Source organism: Rhinichthys klamathensis, unplaced genomic scaffold (genome assembly GCF_029890125.1).
Source record: "Rhinichthys klamathensis goyatoka isolate OS25496 unplaced genomic scaffold, OSU_Roscu_1.1 h1tg000084l_1, whole genome shotgun sequence".
Taxonomy (NCBI): Eukaryota; Metazoa; Chordata; class Actinopteri; order Cypriniformes; family Leuciscidae; genus Rhinichthys; species Rhinichthys klamathensis.
Window position 1 is genome coordinate 905,001 of NW_026606625.1, and position 17,417 is coordinate 922,417.

The 17,417-nt window shown below is 41.9% G+C and overlaps 1 protein-coding gene across 1 annotated transcript in view; it reads right to left on the minus strand.

Annotated features, from left to right (window-relative positions):
- The window catches only part of LOC130085665 (centrosomal protein of 164 kDa-like), a 24,356-nt gene extending 7,510 nt beyond the window's left edge, over positions 1-16,846 (minus strand). The window contains exons 1-17 of the mRNA XM_056251563.1: positions 16,688-16,846; positions 16,131-16,259; positions 14,867-14,978; positions 11,908-12,157; positions 10,453-10,563; positions 10,278-10,343; positions 10,075-10,152; positions 9,253-9,354; positions 8,291-8,986; positions 6,119-6,175; positions 5,944-6,006; positions 5,649-5,716; positions 2,999-3,697; positions 2,763-2,849; positions 2,372-2,555; positions 2,089-2,163; positions 1-123 (exon numbers count right to left, since the gene is read on the minus strand). Coding sequence (XP_056107538.1) covers positions 1-123; positions 2,089-2,163; positions 2,372-2,555; positions 2,763-2,849; positions 2,999-3,697; positions 5,649-5,716; positions 5,944-6,006; positions 6,119-6,175; positions 8,291-8,986; positions 9,253-9,354; positions 10,075-10,152; positions 10,278-10,343; positions 10,453-10,563; positions 11,908-12,157; positions 14,867-14,978; positions 16,131-16,212 — 2,853 coding nt within the window. The 5' untranslated portion in view covers positions 16,213-16,259; positions 16,688-16,846. The remainder of the gene's footprint in view (positions 124-2,088; positions 2,164-2,371; positions 2,556-2,762; positions 2,850-2,998; positions 3,698-5,648; positions 5,717-5,943; positions 6,007-6,118; positions 6,176-8,290; positions 8,987-9,252; positions 9,355-10,074; positions 10,153-10,277; positions 10,344-10,452; positions 10,564-11,907; positions 12,158-14,866; positions 14,979-16,130; positions 16,260-16,687) is intronic.
- Positions 16,847-17,417: the final 571 nt, after the last annotated feature.

Below are 17,417 nucleotides of genomic sequence, written 5' to 3' on the forward strand. Positions count from 1 at the left end.
CCGCTCCAGGTGTGTTTCTCTGAGGTTCTGTAGTTCATGTCGATGTTCCTCCTTCAGTTGTTCTAGTTTCTTCCTGTGATCTCTCTCAACTTCCTCACGAACTTCCTGCAGGACATCTGTGAGCTAAAACACACACACACACACACACACACACATTAACACACATTAACACGCATTAACACACATTAACACACATTAACACGCATTAACACACATTAACACACACTCCAGCTACTGCTGCAGAATTCAATTCACGATGTAACTGCAGTAGAAGTAGGTTCTTTATCATGACATACAGTATATCAGGGTGTAACAGCTTATCAAAAAATAATGAATGTAGGTGTGCACCAGTTGTTGATTGGATGTGGGCGTGGCTCTCAAAAGTGTATAGACCAACGCTACTTTTGCGTCATCGAAGGGTAACGCCCCTTTTGGGGGAAAACAAACGGATTCCCCTGAGAACAGAACTCGCTCTAGATCTGCTAAGTTTCTTGATAGCAAAAATGGCACAAACTTAAATAAGCTACTGGATACGGGGTTACAGAGGTGTCCCTTTGAACTGGTCGAAAACTGGATTAATGACCCCACGCAGTGGCCAAATATGCAGACATCTAACGTTACCACTATCTCGTGGAATCACCAAGTAAGTAGCCTATTTTTTTTGTCATTAACACACTCACAGTGACAAACTAGATGATGAGGCCATGTCACTTGGATCATATTTAACTTGATTTATAGTTTTGTTGTCGACTAGCTATACTAGTTAGAAAGACGAAGCTGCTAGCAGCTAACGTGATTAGCTATCACTAGGCACGCTACCTTGGCTGTTAACTGATTTTACTGTTGAAATAGTGGCAGGCTAGGTGGACTAAAGTGGACTTGGCTGGTTTCTGCTTGTGTCTAGAAAGTGCTTTAAGCCTAACTGTTATATGACTTTTCGACGAGCACTGCTCTGGGCTACATGTAACAACACGAACGGCAGTAATAGATCAAGCCTTCTAGGCTAGATAGGATAGCGTAATGTCACAACATCCAATTTGATAGCCCCATAGATACATACATTGGTCCTATACATATTTTGCCGTACACTGTAAACCTTTTTACAACTTTCAAAGTCCTAGCACTTTCTAGACACAAGCAGAAACCAGCCAAGTCCACTTTAGTCCTAGCCGGCCACTATTTCAACAGTATAGTAAAGCTAGTCGACAACAAAACTATGTCAATAGCTTAAATCAAGTTAAATATGATCCAAGTGACATGGCCTCATCGTCTAGTTTGTCATACTGTGAGTGTTAATGAAAAAAAATAATAAAAAAATAGGCTACTTACTTGGTGATTCCACGAGATAGTGGTAACGTTGGATGTCTGAATAGTCCATATTTGGCCACTGCGTGGGTCATTAATCCAGTTTTCGACCAGTTCAAAGGGACACCTCTGTAACCCCGTATCCAGCTCTTCTTTAAATACCGCTCACGGTCCTCGGCCGGCAAAGAGAGTGTGTATGTTTGTGCCATTTTTGCTATCAAGAAACTTAGCAGATCTAGAGCGAGTTCTGTTCTCAGGGGAATCCGTTTGTTTTCCCCCAAAAGGGGGCGTTACCCTTCGATGACGCAAAAGTAGCGTTGGTCTATGCAGATGAACGTGACCTTGCATGGGCGGAGTCCAAGTGCACTAAATGTGTGTGTGTGTGTGTGTGTGTGCGTGTGTGAGAGTGGGTCTAAGGTGTGTGTTTGTGTGTGTGCGTGTGAGTGAGTGTGAGTGAGTGAGTGAGTCTGTCAGTGAGTGATAGAGTGAGTGAGTGTGTGCGTGTGTGTGTGTGTGTGTGTGAGAGTGGGTCTAAGGTGTGTGTTTGTGTGTGTGTGTGTGTGTGCGTGTGTGAGAGTGGGTCTAAGGTGTGTGTTTGTGTGTGTGCGTGTGAGTGAGTGTGAGTGAGTGAGTGAGTCTGTCTGTCAGTGAGTGAGTGTGAGTGTGCGTGTGTGTGTGTGTGTGTGTGTGTGTGTGTGTGTGTGTGTGTGTGTGTGTGTGTGAGAGTGGGTCTAAGGTGTGTGTGTGCGTGTGAGTGAGTGAGTGAGTGAGTGTGTGTTGTACCTCTCTCTGGTACTCGGCTAAAGGTTGTTCTGGTCGTGGACTCCTTGAATTCTTCTGAGAGTCACTCAGTTTAGCCTGACAAAAAAACAACAGAGCGTTAATCACAGACACACACATTTGTTTCACTATATCAGTGAGAACATTGCATAGACTTCTATTGATTAATGCAATTTTCTATGGCCTAAACCAAGCCACCCCCCAAACCTACCCATTACAAAAAGATGAGCAATGAGCATTACAATGAGCTAAACGTGTACACACACACACACACACACACACACACCTGTGTTTTGATGGAGGTCAGCTGCTCCTCCTTCTTGTCCTGTAGCCGCCTCCTCTCTGCCTGGAGCTCCTCCTCTAACTCCTCCCTCAGGCGCTCGAGACCCCGCCTCCTCTGAGTCTCCGCCCTCTCCTGCTCCGCCTCCAGCTCTGAGCGCAGCTCCTGGAGTCTCACCTCATTCTCAGATCTGTACACACACACACGAGACGGACGCGTAGTGTGTGTGTGTGTGTTTTTGTGTTTGTGAGTGCTGATGTTGATATAGTGTGTGTATGTGTGTCTGTGTGTATTACCTGAGCTGTTGTATTTGTGTGTGTGTGCTGATGTTGATATAGTGTGTCTGTGTGCGTTGATGTTGATATAGTGTGTGTATGTTTTATGTGTGTGTGAGTACCTTAGATTTTGTAGTTGTGTGTGCGTGTCGTTGTTTAATCGCTCCTCCTCATCTCGTCTGTTTTTAAGTATCTGCTCCTTCAAAACCCTAAAACACACACACACACACACACACACACACACGATGACGTGATTTGTGGGTATGTGAACTTGGAAAGTTTTGGTGCCAAACTGCTCGTGTTTTGTTGGCACACACACTTCTACAGCACAGGGACCCATAATGCAGCAGTCACTGACCTCAGCTGCTCGGCGCTCTCCTCCTTCATCCGGCGCTCCTCGTCTTCCTCGTCCTTCATCAGCGCTTGTCTGAGCAGCTGCAGTCTCAGTCTGTTTTTCTCCTCTTCATCACACTTGTGCTGTTCTTCATCCTCCTGAGCTTCTCGTCTCTTCTCCTCCTCCATCAGTCTGTTCTTCTCCTCCTCCATCAATCTGTTCTTCTCTTCCTCCATTAGTCTTTTCTTTTCCTCCTCCATCAGTCTGTTCTTCTCTTCCTCCATGCGTCTGTTCTTCTCCTCCTCCATCAGTCTGTTCTTCTCTTCCTCCATCAGTCTGTTCTTCTCCTCCTCCCTCAGTCTGTTCTTCTCCTCCTCCCTCAGTCTGGTCTTTTCCTCCTCCATCAGTCTGTTCTTCTCTTCCTCCATCAGTCTGGTCTTCTCCTCCTCCCTCAGTCTGGTCTTCTCCTCCTCCCTCAGTCTGGTCTTCTCCTCCTCCATCAGTCTGGTCTTCTCCTCCTCCATCAGTCTGTTCTTCTCCTCCTCCATCCGTCTTCTCTCCTCTTCATCCCGCTCACGCTGCTCTTCATCCTCCTGAGCTTCTCGTCTCTTCTCCTGATCACTGGTGTGGGTTCGGCCGCGGGCCGTCGGCGGTCTCTGGTCATGTGATGCTCTGCTGATGTCATCAGCGGGCGAGGAGACGTCGGACTGGGACTGCAGACGCCTGAGATAAGACACACATTAATCCCAGGGAGAAAATTCGGTAACACTTTACAATAAGGTTCATTAGTTGATGTATCTACTAACATGAACTAACCATTAGCAATACATTTGTTACAGTATTTAGCAGAGAGAATAGAGACTCACGGCCAGTGAATTATTCATTTCAGTGTGTGTTTCGCTTTAAAACACGAGCTCTGTCATTTCCTGATCATTTCTGTGTGAAATACAGACTGAACATCAAAACATCCACCTCTTTATGGCCAGATGATACGCAAACTACTTTACTCGGCTGGATAAAGCAAACCTGCGCCTCGCTAGTAAAGTTCAGATGGATGCGGATTGTAATCAAGGTAAATCATCATAAACAAAATAAATCATTATATTTATGCACAGACGCATTTCAGCACATTGTTTCCACGTGCATTCTGGACAATGTTTTGATTTGTCACGTGTATGTTGCTGTGTTTAGTAATTCTGAATGGATCCGTGTGCTGTAGTATATGCAGTCAGGTCAAGGCATGTTTGTCAATTTTAATATAATTAATTTTTATTATAGTTTGCCTTATCCAGCTGAGAGTCGTAGTTTGCCATCACTGCATGTTTTGACTTGCCATTCAATCTGTATTTCAAAAAGCGTGACGTCGTGATGCTGAGAAATAGTGTGCGCCTAAGAGAAACACACACTGAATGAATAATACACTCGCGAGTCACATCATCATCATCATCATCCTCACTAGGGTTGCAAAGGTGCGGAAAATTTCCGGTAAATTTCCATGGGAAGTTAAGCTGGGGAATTTTGGAAATATTCCATATTAGAAACTTTCCATGGGAATAATGGGAATTATGGGAATTAATGGGAATTTAGGGGAACTAACTGGGAATTCATTGTAATGTAATCAATCATTTTCAGTTCACCGGCCACTTACTCTCATGTATTTCAGGAGAAACTGATGAATTCACGCGCTGTAATAACTTAAATCCAACAGACAGGAATCTCTGAACTGCGGCCCAAACACGGCGCCCATCTCACGTTACAGATCAAGATAACTTATAAAGGTTTTTTAAACTACAAAACAAACTCACTTACACATATTTGAGAATCGGAATAGAAGATAGTTTATGACATGGTAAGCAAGTTTGTTAATATTTAGAAATAAAAGCGCTAAATCTGTCATACAGCGCTATTTTGGCTGTGGTGAATCACGTGCCAAGCATGACGCGTCACCATGGAAACCATGGGGGGGGGGGGGATGTCGGCTAAACATCGTGATGTCTGTCCAACCCTAGTAAGAATACTAATGCAATGGCATGAACAGATACATAAATAATAAGGCTAGCTAAACAACTGGAATGATCTTGAAAACATATTGCAGGAGGCAGAGAAAAACAGCCATATGAGGTAGCTAGCATCTGCCTTATGTGGTAAATAAAGTTATGCTAGCTTATTTAGCATCTAACTTATCAGCATTGCTACTAGATGAATACATTTGTATGTGATATTTGCAATTTAAACATTTAATAAATATATTTCCCTATAATATCATCAAAACATACCTCACTTTGTTTAGTCCACAGGCTCAAATGTGTGCCTTCAATAGTCTTGTGCTTTGGGCTTCTGTACATGTGATGGAGGCATGCACAGTGCCAGTAGGGGGTGTGGTCTCAATAGCCATGCAGTAAGCAGTGTTCTATGTGCATGTGATTGAGGAATGGCATGGATATTCAAGTGTATTTGAATGGCATCTGTTTGTTTTAATCAAGATTATGCTAAAATATACTTTCCTCAACTATATTTAAGTTCCCTATGAAGAGCCAACCCTCAACTTTGAAAATTCCCACTTTATTCCCGTTTATTCCCATAAATTCCTGTTAATTCCCTTAAATTCCCATTAATTTCCATGGAAAGTTTCCATCTTTGAAAATTCCCAGAATTTTGCAATCCTAATCCTCACCTGTCTGCAGAGACAGAGACGTCCACACAGCTGTCCACGTCTGCCTCTCCCTCCTCTTCCTTCCTGTCCTGAGAGACGCACACACACAGAGAGACAGAATGAGCCTTTAAACCTGTAGAGGTGTGTTTGTGTGTGTTTGTGAGAGTGTGTACACGTGGGGGTGTGTGTGTGTCTGTGTGTGTGTGTGTGTGTGTGTGTGTGTGTGTGTGTGTGTGTGTGAGTGTGCGAGTGTGTGTGTGTGTGTGTGTGTGTGTGTGTGTGTGTGTGTGTGTGTGTGTGTGCGTGTGTGTGTTACCACTGCAGGCGTCAGATCCAGCAGATCAAACACATTCTCTGAGAGTTTGGAGTGAAAACCAGCCTGAGGAAAAACATGAAGAGTGAAATTATGCGACACACACAATCCAGACATGTCTGTTAAATGCATGAATGTGTGTGTGTGTGTGTGTGTGTGTGTGTGGATGAAGTCCCACCTGCAAATCATCAGCGGATGAGAGCGATGCCGCTGCTGCTTCACCAGCTTCAGATTCCTGTCACGGCACAGGATATGACATCACACACTCGTACAGCAGCATTAACACACTGATAACACACACACAGAGCAGTGAGCCAATGTGGGAGAGGAGGATGCTGGGAGTTTCAGCTCTGCTGCAGAGAAGAGCTCTGATTGGCTCATGAATAATGAGATAAGACACACATCAAACTATGTTCCTCAAGGGAGCTTTTATCCTCCCATGTGTGATGTCACATGACTGTGTTGAGACACGCCTCCTCTCTGCAGCTCTGGACGCTGAGACACAAACACCGAACAACGTTACAGAATGAACGAACGAATCACTGAACGAACAAACAAATCAATGACTGAAGACACAAACACTGAACAAAGCTACAGAATGAACGAACGAATCAATAAATGAATGAAGACACAAACACTGAACAAATGCTATAGAAGGAACAAACAAATCAATGAACAAATGAATCACTGAATAAATTAAAGCCTTGTAAAAATACATCAGATTGTGGCGAGGCAATTCACTCCAGTGCTGTATATGTAGGGATGTTGTTTTGACGATGTGGAAGCTGACTTTATCGAGTATCCCACTCGCTTTGCAAAACCACACATATTGATAGCGCTCGCTTACACTGTGTGATGAATATTAGTAGGTTGCTTTTCGAATTTCTATATGATATGCACTATATTGCCAAAAGTTTTGGGACGCCTGCCTTTACATGCACATGAACTTTAATGACATCCCATTCCTGATCCGTAGGGTTTAATATGGACCCTTTCCAGCTATAGCAGCTTCAACTCTTCTGCGAAGGCTTTCCACAAGGTTTAGGAGTGTGTTTATGGGAATGTTTGACCATTCTTCTAGGAGCGCACTTGTGAGGTCAGGCACTGATGTTGAACGAGAAGCTCACGGTCAGTCAGGGTGTCCCAATACTTTTGGCAATATAGTGTAGTTAAGTAATATCACACAAGCTAGAATGCTGTTTTTCTCCAATATCAGTATGAATGCAAATTATATTGATTTTATACAACAGTTCAATAAACAAGAAGTTAATATTGGATTACATTTTAGACACAATATTGTCAGTTTCTGTAGTAAAGCTGCAACAGAACTGTTGTGCGTCTCCAAGCACACAGTGGTGTTACTTAATTGAATCAGGGCGGGGCATGTGAGATGGGTGGGGTTTGTGTGCAGGGGCGGGGCATGAGAGATGGGTGGGGTTTGTGTGCAGGGGCGGGGCATGAGAGATGGGTGGGGTTTGTGTGCAGGGGCGGGGCATGAGAGATGGGTGGGGTTTGTGTGCAGGGGCGGGGCATGAGAGATGGGTGGGGTTTGTGTGCAGGGGCGGGGCATGAGAGATGGGTGGGGTTTGTGTGCAGGGGCGGAGCATGTGAGATGGGTGGGGTTTGTGTGCAGGGGCGGAGCATGTGAGATGGGTGGGGTTTGTGTGCAGGGGCGGGGCATGTGAGATGGGTGGGGTTTGTGTGCAGGGGCGGGGCATGAGAGATGGGTGGGGTTTGTGTGCAGGGGCGGGGCATGAGAGATGGGTGGGGTTTGTGTGCAGGGGCGGGGCATGAGAGATGGGTGGGGTTTGTGTGCAGGGGCGGAGCATGTGAGATGGGTGGGGTTTGTGTGCAGGGGCGGAGCATGTGAGATGGGTGGGGTTTGTGTGCAGGGCGGGGTCTGTGAGATGGGCGGGGTTTGTGTGCAGGGGCGGAGCATGTGAGATGGGTGGGGTTTGTGTGCAGGGGCGGGGCATGTGAGATGGGTGGGGTTTGTGTGCAGGGCGGGGTCTGTGAGATGGGCGGGGTTTGTGTGCAGGGCGGGGTCTGTGAGATGGGTGGGGTTTGTGTGCAGGGCGGGGTCTGTGAGATGGGTGGGGTTTGTGTGCAGGGGCGGGGTCTGTGAGATGGGCGGGGTTTGTGTGCAGGGCGGGGTCTGTGAGATGGGCGGGGTTTGTGTGCAGGGCGGGGTCTGTGAGATGGGTGGGGTTTGTGTGCAGGGGCGGGGCATGTGAGATGGGTGGGGTTTGTGTGCAGGGCGGGGTCTGTGAGATGGGCGGGGTTTGTGTGCAGGGGCGGGGCATGTGAGATGGGTGGGGTTTGTGTGCAGGGGCGGAGCACTGAGTCCTACCTCACTGCACACTGGATTCCACTGAGGCACAAACTTCCCTGTTTTAAAGTGTGTCATTTGAGGGCTGTCCTTCTGAAAGCGCTCGATCTCCTCGCTGTCTCTGTCGCTCTGAGTGTCGCTGATCCCGCATCCTTCACTCTCTCTCTGCTCTTCTTTATGCTCATCTTCCTCAGTTTCCCCGTGTTCTGAAAGCCTCTCTTCCTCCTCCATATGGGAAACACTTCTCTCTACCTCTTCCTCACTGTTGATCTCGCCTTTCTCTTGCCTCTGTTCTTTTCCTTTTTCTATGTGAGGGCTGTCCTTCTGAAAGCGCTCGATCTCCTCGCTGTCTCTGTCGCTCTGAGTGTCATGTTTATTTTCCTCTCTTTCACTGTGTTCTGAAAGCCTCTCTTCCTCCTCCTCTTCACAGGAAACGCTTCTCTCTGCCTGTACTTCACTGTCTTTCTCCTGTTCTTCTCTAGGCTTGTTTTCATCATCTTCACTCTCCGTCTGATCTCTCTGTTCTTCGGTTCTCTCCTCGGTCTGGCTGAATCTCTCGATCTGCTCATCGATCTCTTCGCTCTTCTCTTCATCGGACTGTTTCTCCTCCTGCACACCGTCACTCATGCCTTCGATCAGCGGCTGGTCTTCCGCAGCGTCTGAGGTCAGAGGGCATGAAGCGGCTGTGGAGGGGAGGAGACGTCCACGCAACGAGTCCTTACAGTGGAGGGATGGAGTTAGAGACAAACAGACAGACATACGCACAGACAGACACACACACAGACACACACACACACACACACACAGACACACACACAGAGAGACAGAAAGGCTGTGAGGTCACATGCAAACCCCTCAAACAAACAGCCGTATTTTTAACAAAGACACACAGATAAACAGTGCAGACAGAGACATTCAGACACACAGAGAGACAGAGAGGCAGACAGACACACACACACACACACAGAGAGACAGACAGGTACCTCTGAAGGCGGTTCTGGACTGTGATCCCTCGATAAACCCAAATCCTGTAGTTCAGGTTCTGTTCTTTCTTCAGGAGGAACTGTCCCACTGACCTCACTGTCCTGAAACACACACACACACACACACACACACGTTTACTCATCTGTCTAAATGGGGACTTTGCATAGACTTTTATTCTATAATACTATAACCTAACCCTAACACACACTAACTAGGGGTGTAACGATACCCTCATGTCACGATTCGATACATATCACGATACTGAACTCATGATACGATATTATTGCAATACCCCAAGACATATGATAAAAGGTTAACAAAAAATAAACTGTTGATTAAAATTATAAATTTGGTGTTAGATTGTGGGTGTAAATGAATAGGATTGGATTTGGTGCTGGAAACCCAAAGCACAGGACAATAGAGGCACCAGAATAACAATATTCATGATTCTGAAGCTGAAAATACTGAATTATTTTAGATGAATATGCTTATTGTCACTGACAAGATATATTTAAAATAATTTAGGCCACTTTTTACTGGTAACATGACATTAGGCATTATCAGGACCCACAAATATTCCCCCATATTATACATTATATTCAACATTATATATATAGGAGTTTAATAAGTTCTGTTAGTAAAACTAAATTTTTCTCACATAGTATTTTTAGATATTTGTGAAGGAAAACAAGAAAAAAATACTGAGAAAAATTAAATAAAAAATCACAGTAGTTCAGCAGTTTAGTATTCTAACATGTGCAGAAGAATCCGTGTCTGAACTGTTGATCTCCAGCAGGATGTGATGCGTTTGTGGTGTTCACCTCATACTGCAGTCCCGCTCCCAGAGCATCCAGATCCAGGTGGAGGTTCTTCAGCAGTCCGACTGAATCTAGCGGCCTCTAAACACACACACACACACGCACACACACATACATAACAGATTACATCTAGCGTTCAGTGCATCATCATGTATTAGCGTTCAGGGGTGTGCGTGTGTGTGTGTGTGTGTGTATTTCAGATTCACCTCTTCCTCTGAGATCTCCTCGTCTTCCTCAGCACTTCTGAAAGCAGTGGAGCTTGACACGACAGACTGATGCACACCAGTGACAAAAGAACATTTAATATTCATAAATCATAACTAAAACTTATTCAGAAGCTCCATTAATGAAGCACAAATGAGAAGTTCAAACTTTTTTTACCCCTAGAGAGGATTTAAGCGGCTGGAGTCCAGATGAGACGCCCAGAGACCCTCTGAGAGGAGTGACAGGAGCCTCAGACAGACCCCGCAGAGGAGCGAGAGGAGCCAACATCTGACACACACACACACACACACACACACACAAGAGTGATTTCTGAAGGATCATGTGACACTGAAGACTGGAGTAATGATGCTGAAAATTCAGCTTTGATCACAGGAATAAATTACACTTTACTATATATTCACATAGAAAACAGCTGATTTAAATCCTAATAACATTTTTGATCAAATATATAGATAGATCAACAGGTCAAGAGACTCTTTTAAAAACTTTCAAAATCTCACCGACCCCAAACGTCTATATGCTCCTTTAAAGGTGCAATCTGTAAGATTGACAGCTAGTGGTTGAAATAGGTACTGCAGTTCAAATTCAAAATATCAGAGATCGTAGTTTCCCCGCCTCCTCAGACTCGACGCTCACACGGGTTTCCAGATTGAGGACAAGCAACCGGAGCGAGTGCAATTATCAATGAAAGCCCTAGAGACTTACACACTTGAGTTGATTTATCCGCGTTTTAATATTCTCCCGTTCATAGAGATTTTTAGATTGATGCAGATGCTTTTTAGGTCGGGAAGAATCTGCGATCTCTGACCCAGTTTGTTTGCTGGCTGCAATATGCTGTGTTTTCCAACAACTGGCAATCCACGGTGTTGAAACCATAGATATACATAATAAAGGCTAGATGTCTCGTTCGCGCTGCTGGCCAATGGAGGTGGACGTCCGCACCTGGCGGCCATCTTGTCACAAGCGGCTTGCTCACTCGTAACATTGTGTTTTAATGGTGCATGTACTTTTTAAATAACCATAACTTGCTCAATTTTCTACCGATTTTCAAACGGTTTGGTTTGTTATAAACTTCAGAGATGTAGTTATGACACTGCACACTTATGAATAATAAGTGTATCAATAAATAATCATCCAGAATTATAGCCACGTTAATAACGTTTGTAAGAAACCAAACCGTTTGTAAATCCGTCAAGATTTCAACGAGATAAGAGTATTTGTGTTCGTGCTGATCACTCATCTTACATCAGGCACCACAGAGCCCGCCAGAAAGCTTGCCTGTGACAAGATGGCCACCAGTGATGACGATAGAGACTCCGCCGTAAGACATCTAGCCTTTATTATGGATATCTATGGTTGAAACACTATCGGGTGAACTGGCAGTGGGCGGAGTCACACAGACCAAAACAAAAACAGACATTCCAACACAAAACGCACATTTCAAAGCAGAATAACTGGCTTTGAAGTGTTTTTCAGAGACACAAGTATGTGAACTCAGCATGTTTCTGCAAACATATGGTATTTTTATGCTTTAGTACAGTCAAAAACTTACATACAGCACCTTTAAAGTGTCATTTATTCTCTCAGCACGTTGTTCTGAAAAGAACTCACCCCTGGAGCTCTGACTCCCTCCGGGTCTTTCTTCTTCTCCTTCTTCTTCTTCTTGTCTTTCTTCTTCTTCTTCTCCTTCTCCTTGTCCTTCCCCACGGCAGCGTTGGCCGCGGGCGGAGCGGTTCTGCTGTGTTGTGTGCGCTCGCGCTCCTGCACCACTAGCTGGCGATACTGCTCGTCACAGGGGTGATCCCACGTGGACTGACCCGTGGAGAAGTTGAAGTAGTAGACTTCACCGGTGATGTCCTGACTGAACACACACACACACACACACTTAAATCGATTCATATCCGATATCTGGACATCTGACCTATGTCTAAACCAGGGGTGTCCAAACTCGGTCCTGGAGGGCCACTGTCCTGCAGAGTTTCGCTCCAACCCTGATAAACTCTCCTGCCTGTAGCTTTCTAGTAATCCTGAAGACATTGATGAGCTGGTTCAGGTGTGTTTGATTAGAGTCCCAGATAGATATAGCAACCATCAAAATAATGTTAAATCAATGTTAATGTGTACATTTGTTATTCAACATCACTTTTGTTCCCACAATTAATGTAGATTTTTTTAAGATTTCATCCAAAAATCAATGGTAATGGCACTGAATCATTGTTACAAAGTGGTGTTGGTTCAACATCATGTTTGCACTCTCAGAAAATGAAACACAACAACTATAACTGACTTACAACCACACAGCCTGAAATCAACTGCAAATAAAAGAAGACAATACATATCTCAAGATCTCAGCAGAAGGTATTTTTGACAATTAACAGAGTTTAGATGTTGATTTTTTATTTAAAATGTTTGGTCACCATTATGGTGATCAGTGTTTCTTTAGTTGGACAGTTTGACTCTTGGCTTTTATGTGAGTTTGTGATCTTTGCAACAGTGTGTACTGAAACACATAATTTATTGCAAAGAAAAACAGAAACTAAGATAATCAGTTGGAATAGATTTCAGCATCATAATTCACTATTTAACCTCTGAAGTGGTAATTTGTTATTAAAAAATTATATTCACAAACAATACTTTCTTGGCACAGATCAGACATTCTGAATTTTGGTTTTTAAAATACATTAAAGGAATTTTTTTTTTAGATACACATCCAGACATCAAGAATCAGTGTATGAATCTCAACAATGGTGACATGCTTCATGCTGCAATGCATGTTGGGAGCCACCATAGTATAAAACCAGCATGCATTGCTGCATAAAGCATGTCACCATTGTTGAGATTGAGATTCTGTGTTTAAAAAAGAAAATTCCAACTATGTATTTAAAAATCACAATTCTGAACATTTGATCTGTTGCAAGAAAGCAATGTCCACTTTTGTTGAGGTGGAAAATTAGTGAACTATTCCACTTCTAATTATGCTAAAACTGTTTCACCTGATAATCTTTGTTTCTGGCTTTCTTTGCAACAAATTATGTTTTGGTAAACACTGTTACAGAGACCAGAAACTCACATAAAATCCAAGAGTCAAACTATCCAACTAAAGCAAACAATGATCACAAAAATGGTGACTAAACATTTTAAAACATCAACTACTACACCTCTGTTAATTCTCAAAAAAATATTTTATTTGCAGTTAACTTCAGGGTGTGTGGCTTTAATTCAGTTATAGTTGTTGTGATTCATTTTCTGAGAGTGCAGGCATGATGTTGAACCAACATCACATTGTAACATTTACTCAACGCCATCACCTTTGATTAATGGATGAAATTTGGAAAAAAATTCAACATTAATTGCTGGAGCAAAAGAGATGTTGATTCAATACAGTTAACATTGACACATTAACATTATTTTGATGGTTGCTATATCTATCTGGGACTCTAATCAAACACACCTGAACCAGCTCATCAATGTCTTCAGGATTACTAGAAAGCTACAGGCAGGAGAGTTTATCAGGGTTGGAGCGAAACTCTGCAGGACAGTGGCCCTCCAGGACCGAGTTTGGACACCCCTGGTCTAAACCATAGACTATAAAAAACACACATATTCCAAGCTCAAAGCTTGTTATCAAGGAACTTTAGATTTATTTTTGTAAAGAAAAGTAATTGCGCGAACACAGAAACATTCAGGAGCTGGTTTTCAAACTCTGCCCGTGAGTTTTATGAATAAAACCGCTTCGCTACTGAAACCTACATATTTATCAGCAATGAGGTGATAACTTCACTGTAATCAAACCAACAAGCTTCACTATTAGGTTACTCTCTCACTCTCTTTCTCTCGCTCGGGTTAATTCATTCGAATTCATAATTTAAAAAACAATTTATTCACTTCAGAATTCTAGATCTGTAGACAAACAAAAATTATTTCAGGACTATATATCTGTTCTGTTCGGTCAGATTTTGCGCTGCAAACATTCATGAGTCTTGACAGCTGTTATCTTGTCCATGCTGGCAAATAATCATGACCACCGACATGAGTTATTTAAATAATTTTAATACCACGCCGATTCAAAACCATGTGCAGAGTAAACCGATCACCATAATCATTTTGGGTGGGAATTAATGTAAACACAGATATCAGACTCAGTCCTGTCTGAAGTGAATGTAAACAGGCGGGTCAGAAGATGTGATCTGTGCATGAAGAGTTACAGTCTAAATGCAGCGCGTGTGAACTCAAACATTTCTCATCTAATCATCACATTCATTTCATCGCTCTGTTCTCTTACTGCATGTCAATATTTGACTTTTTTTCTCCTAAGACATATTAAGATGAATATCACAGGTAAAGTTCACACTGTGCATTAATAAAAAAAAAACATCAAAAATTCAGAGAGTCTCAAGAGCTATAAAAGAGCAACCGAATAAAAATTTATAATAATGTACTTACGTAGCCTTTACATTATTTGAATACGTTCCTCTGAAACCCCAGATGGACGGGACTGAAGGTTTAAGGTCTCAGAAATAATAACATGTGAATCAGAGTGTGTGTGTGTTATAATGGAAGTGTGTTTTACCATGGTTTCCACTCGTCGGGCAGCGGCGCCACCATCCCCTCTCTGGCCAACCACAGCAGCTCCGGCTCGCGCTGCGGGTCGATGCCGATCTCGGCGGCGTACTCATTGATCTCTGACACACACACACACACACACACACACACATGGCCTTCAGCACTTACAGTCACCATCAAATCAAAACGGACAATTCGTGCTTTTTTATGGAATATTGCAGTGTTTAATATAAATTATTTATCGGTGCACATCAATTCATGTGGCTCATAATCTTGATTAATCAAAATAACTTTATAGCAATAACTAATCTAGTTATCGTTATAGTTATCAGTCTTGGTGTGAACGGGCCTTTAACCTGTTTAATATTAATTAATAAATACATGAAGACTGATTCTGTCAAGTTTAATATAAAAAGAAACAAGAAACATAAAGAACATGAAGTTCTACTATATAATATAACTTTGACATTGTTATATCGTTAGTCAGTTATATCGTTATAGTCATCGTTATAGGCTAGTCATTGCTATAGTCAACGTTATGTCGTTAGTCATTGTTATATCATTAGACTAACGATATAACGTTGACCATAACGACGACTATAACGATATAATTTTGACAAATGATATAATGATGACTATAACGTTGACTGTAACAATAACGATATAACAATGACTATAACGATGACTATAACGATATAATTTTAGCAAATGATATAATGATGACTATAACGTTGACTGTAACAATATAACGATGACTATAACGATATAACGTTGACTAACGATATAACAATGACTATAATGATTTAACGTTGACTATAACAAAATAACGTTGATTGTAACGATGACTATTACGATATAACGTTGACTAACGATATAACGATGACTATAACCTTGACTGTAACAATGACTAATGATATAACATTGACTATAACGATATAACGTTGACTAACGATGTAACGATGAGTACTAGCCAAGTCTTTTTTCTAGCCTAGCCATTTTCTAGCCAAGCCATTTTCTTTTATATTTGATTTTACGGAATGAAAATGTTTTTTTCTAATGTTTTCATTTCAGTTTAAGTTAACCCTGTTCAAGACTGTATGACAGTAATGAGAATTATAAACAAACTCCAACCAAAAATTTTTTTTCTGATGTGCATATGTCCTTAATTGCCATGCAAATAATGTCACAATGCAAAAAGAGAGATTACGGCAATCAGAACATTCACTCAATGCTGGAAAATCATTGCATTTAGTTTATAATAGTTTAATAACCTTGCTCAGAAGGGATGTAGTTTTCATCATAGTCTTCCTCCAGCACCAGCTGATCTCCGATGCGCAATCCCGTGGTCGCCATGGTGACGGCGGCGTGACAGGAGCGCGCGCACTGGGGCGGGCACGGGCCTTGAATTAATCTCACTAAATTACTTCAAATTAAAACTTTAGAAAATACAGCACGTTCCTCAAATAGCAATTACTTACGACTGAAATTATTGCTTAGTAAATAAACACTTCATAGCATCAACATAGCGGTAGAGGTATTTGTGTACAACAGAAAAACGGTCGAATCGATGCTTTGTTAATAAGCATATAAACGCAGATATAAACAGGGCTTTAGTTATACTATAGTATGTCTAACAAAAAAAAATACATGCTACGCTAACAGAGTAACGTTACAATAAAGGACTAACGTTAAATAAAGAGTAGATTATCAGTAAATACTCTGCGGAAGTTAAACGAGAATAACGAATATTAAATACAATCATTCCAATAATTATTGATCATATAACGCGATTAGTTTAATCCTCACCTGTTCTCTAACCCCAAGTTACACCCTCAGTTCTGCAGTGTTTTTAAAACATCTTGTGATTGTACAGCTCTGATGCTTTATGTGTGATATTGAGTATTTCGGAGGATTTTTTACATTTAAAACAGAAAGTTTAAAATCCAAAGCGCCTCGTCTCCATCACAGCAACCAGAGAGGAACATGGCGGCCGCGTGAGCCGGACTTCAAAATAAAAGCCCTCGACAACGATAAATATTATTAAAACACCAAACTATTTTTTTTAATTTACATAAATTGACACAAACGTACACACACAAATATATATATATATATATATATATATATATATATATATATATATATATATATATATATATATGAGAATAATTCAAAATAAAAGCCCTCAACAACGATAAATATTAAAGTGACAAATTTATAATGTAATTATTATTTTATGATTTGTTTGCGCTCATTCTCATATATATATACACACAGTAATCAACATTTGAAGTGGATCCAAATCTTTTATCAAAGTTATTCATGAATTTTGAACAATACCCGTCCTTGTCTTATAGGACAACTTTGATGAACTTTCTTTGTTGACTACTGTATATTTATAGGCCAGATGTGTGTGTGTGTGTGTACATATACATACATATATATATATGCACACACACACACACGTACATGAATATAAATATTATTTCAGGTAAACGGAAAAGGCAAAAATAACACTAGAGAGTCATAAAAGATACAACAGTTTATTAATATGTGCT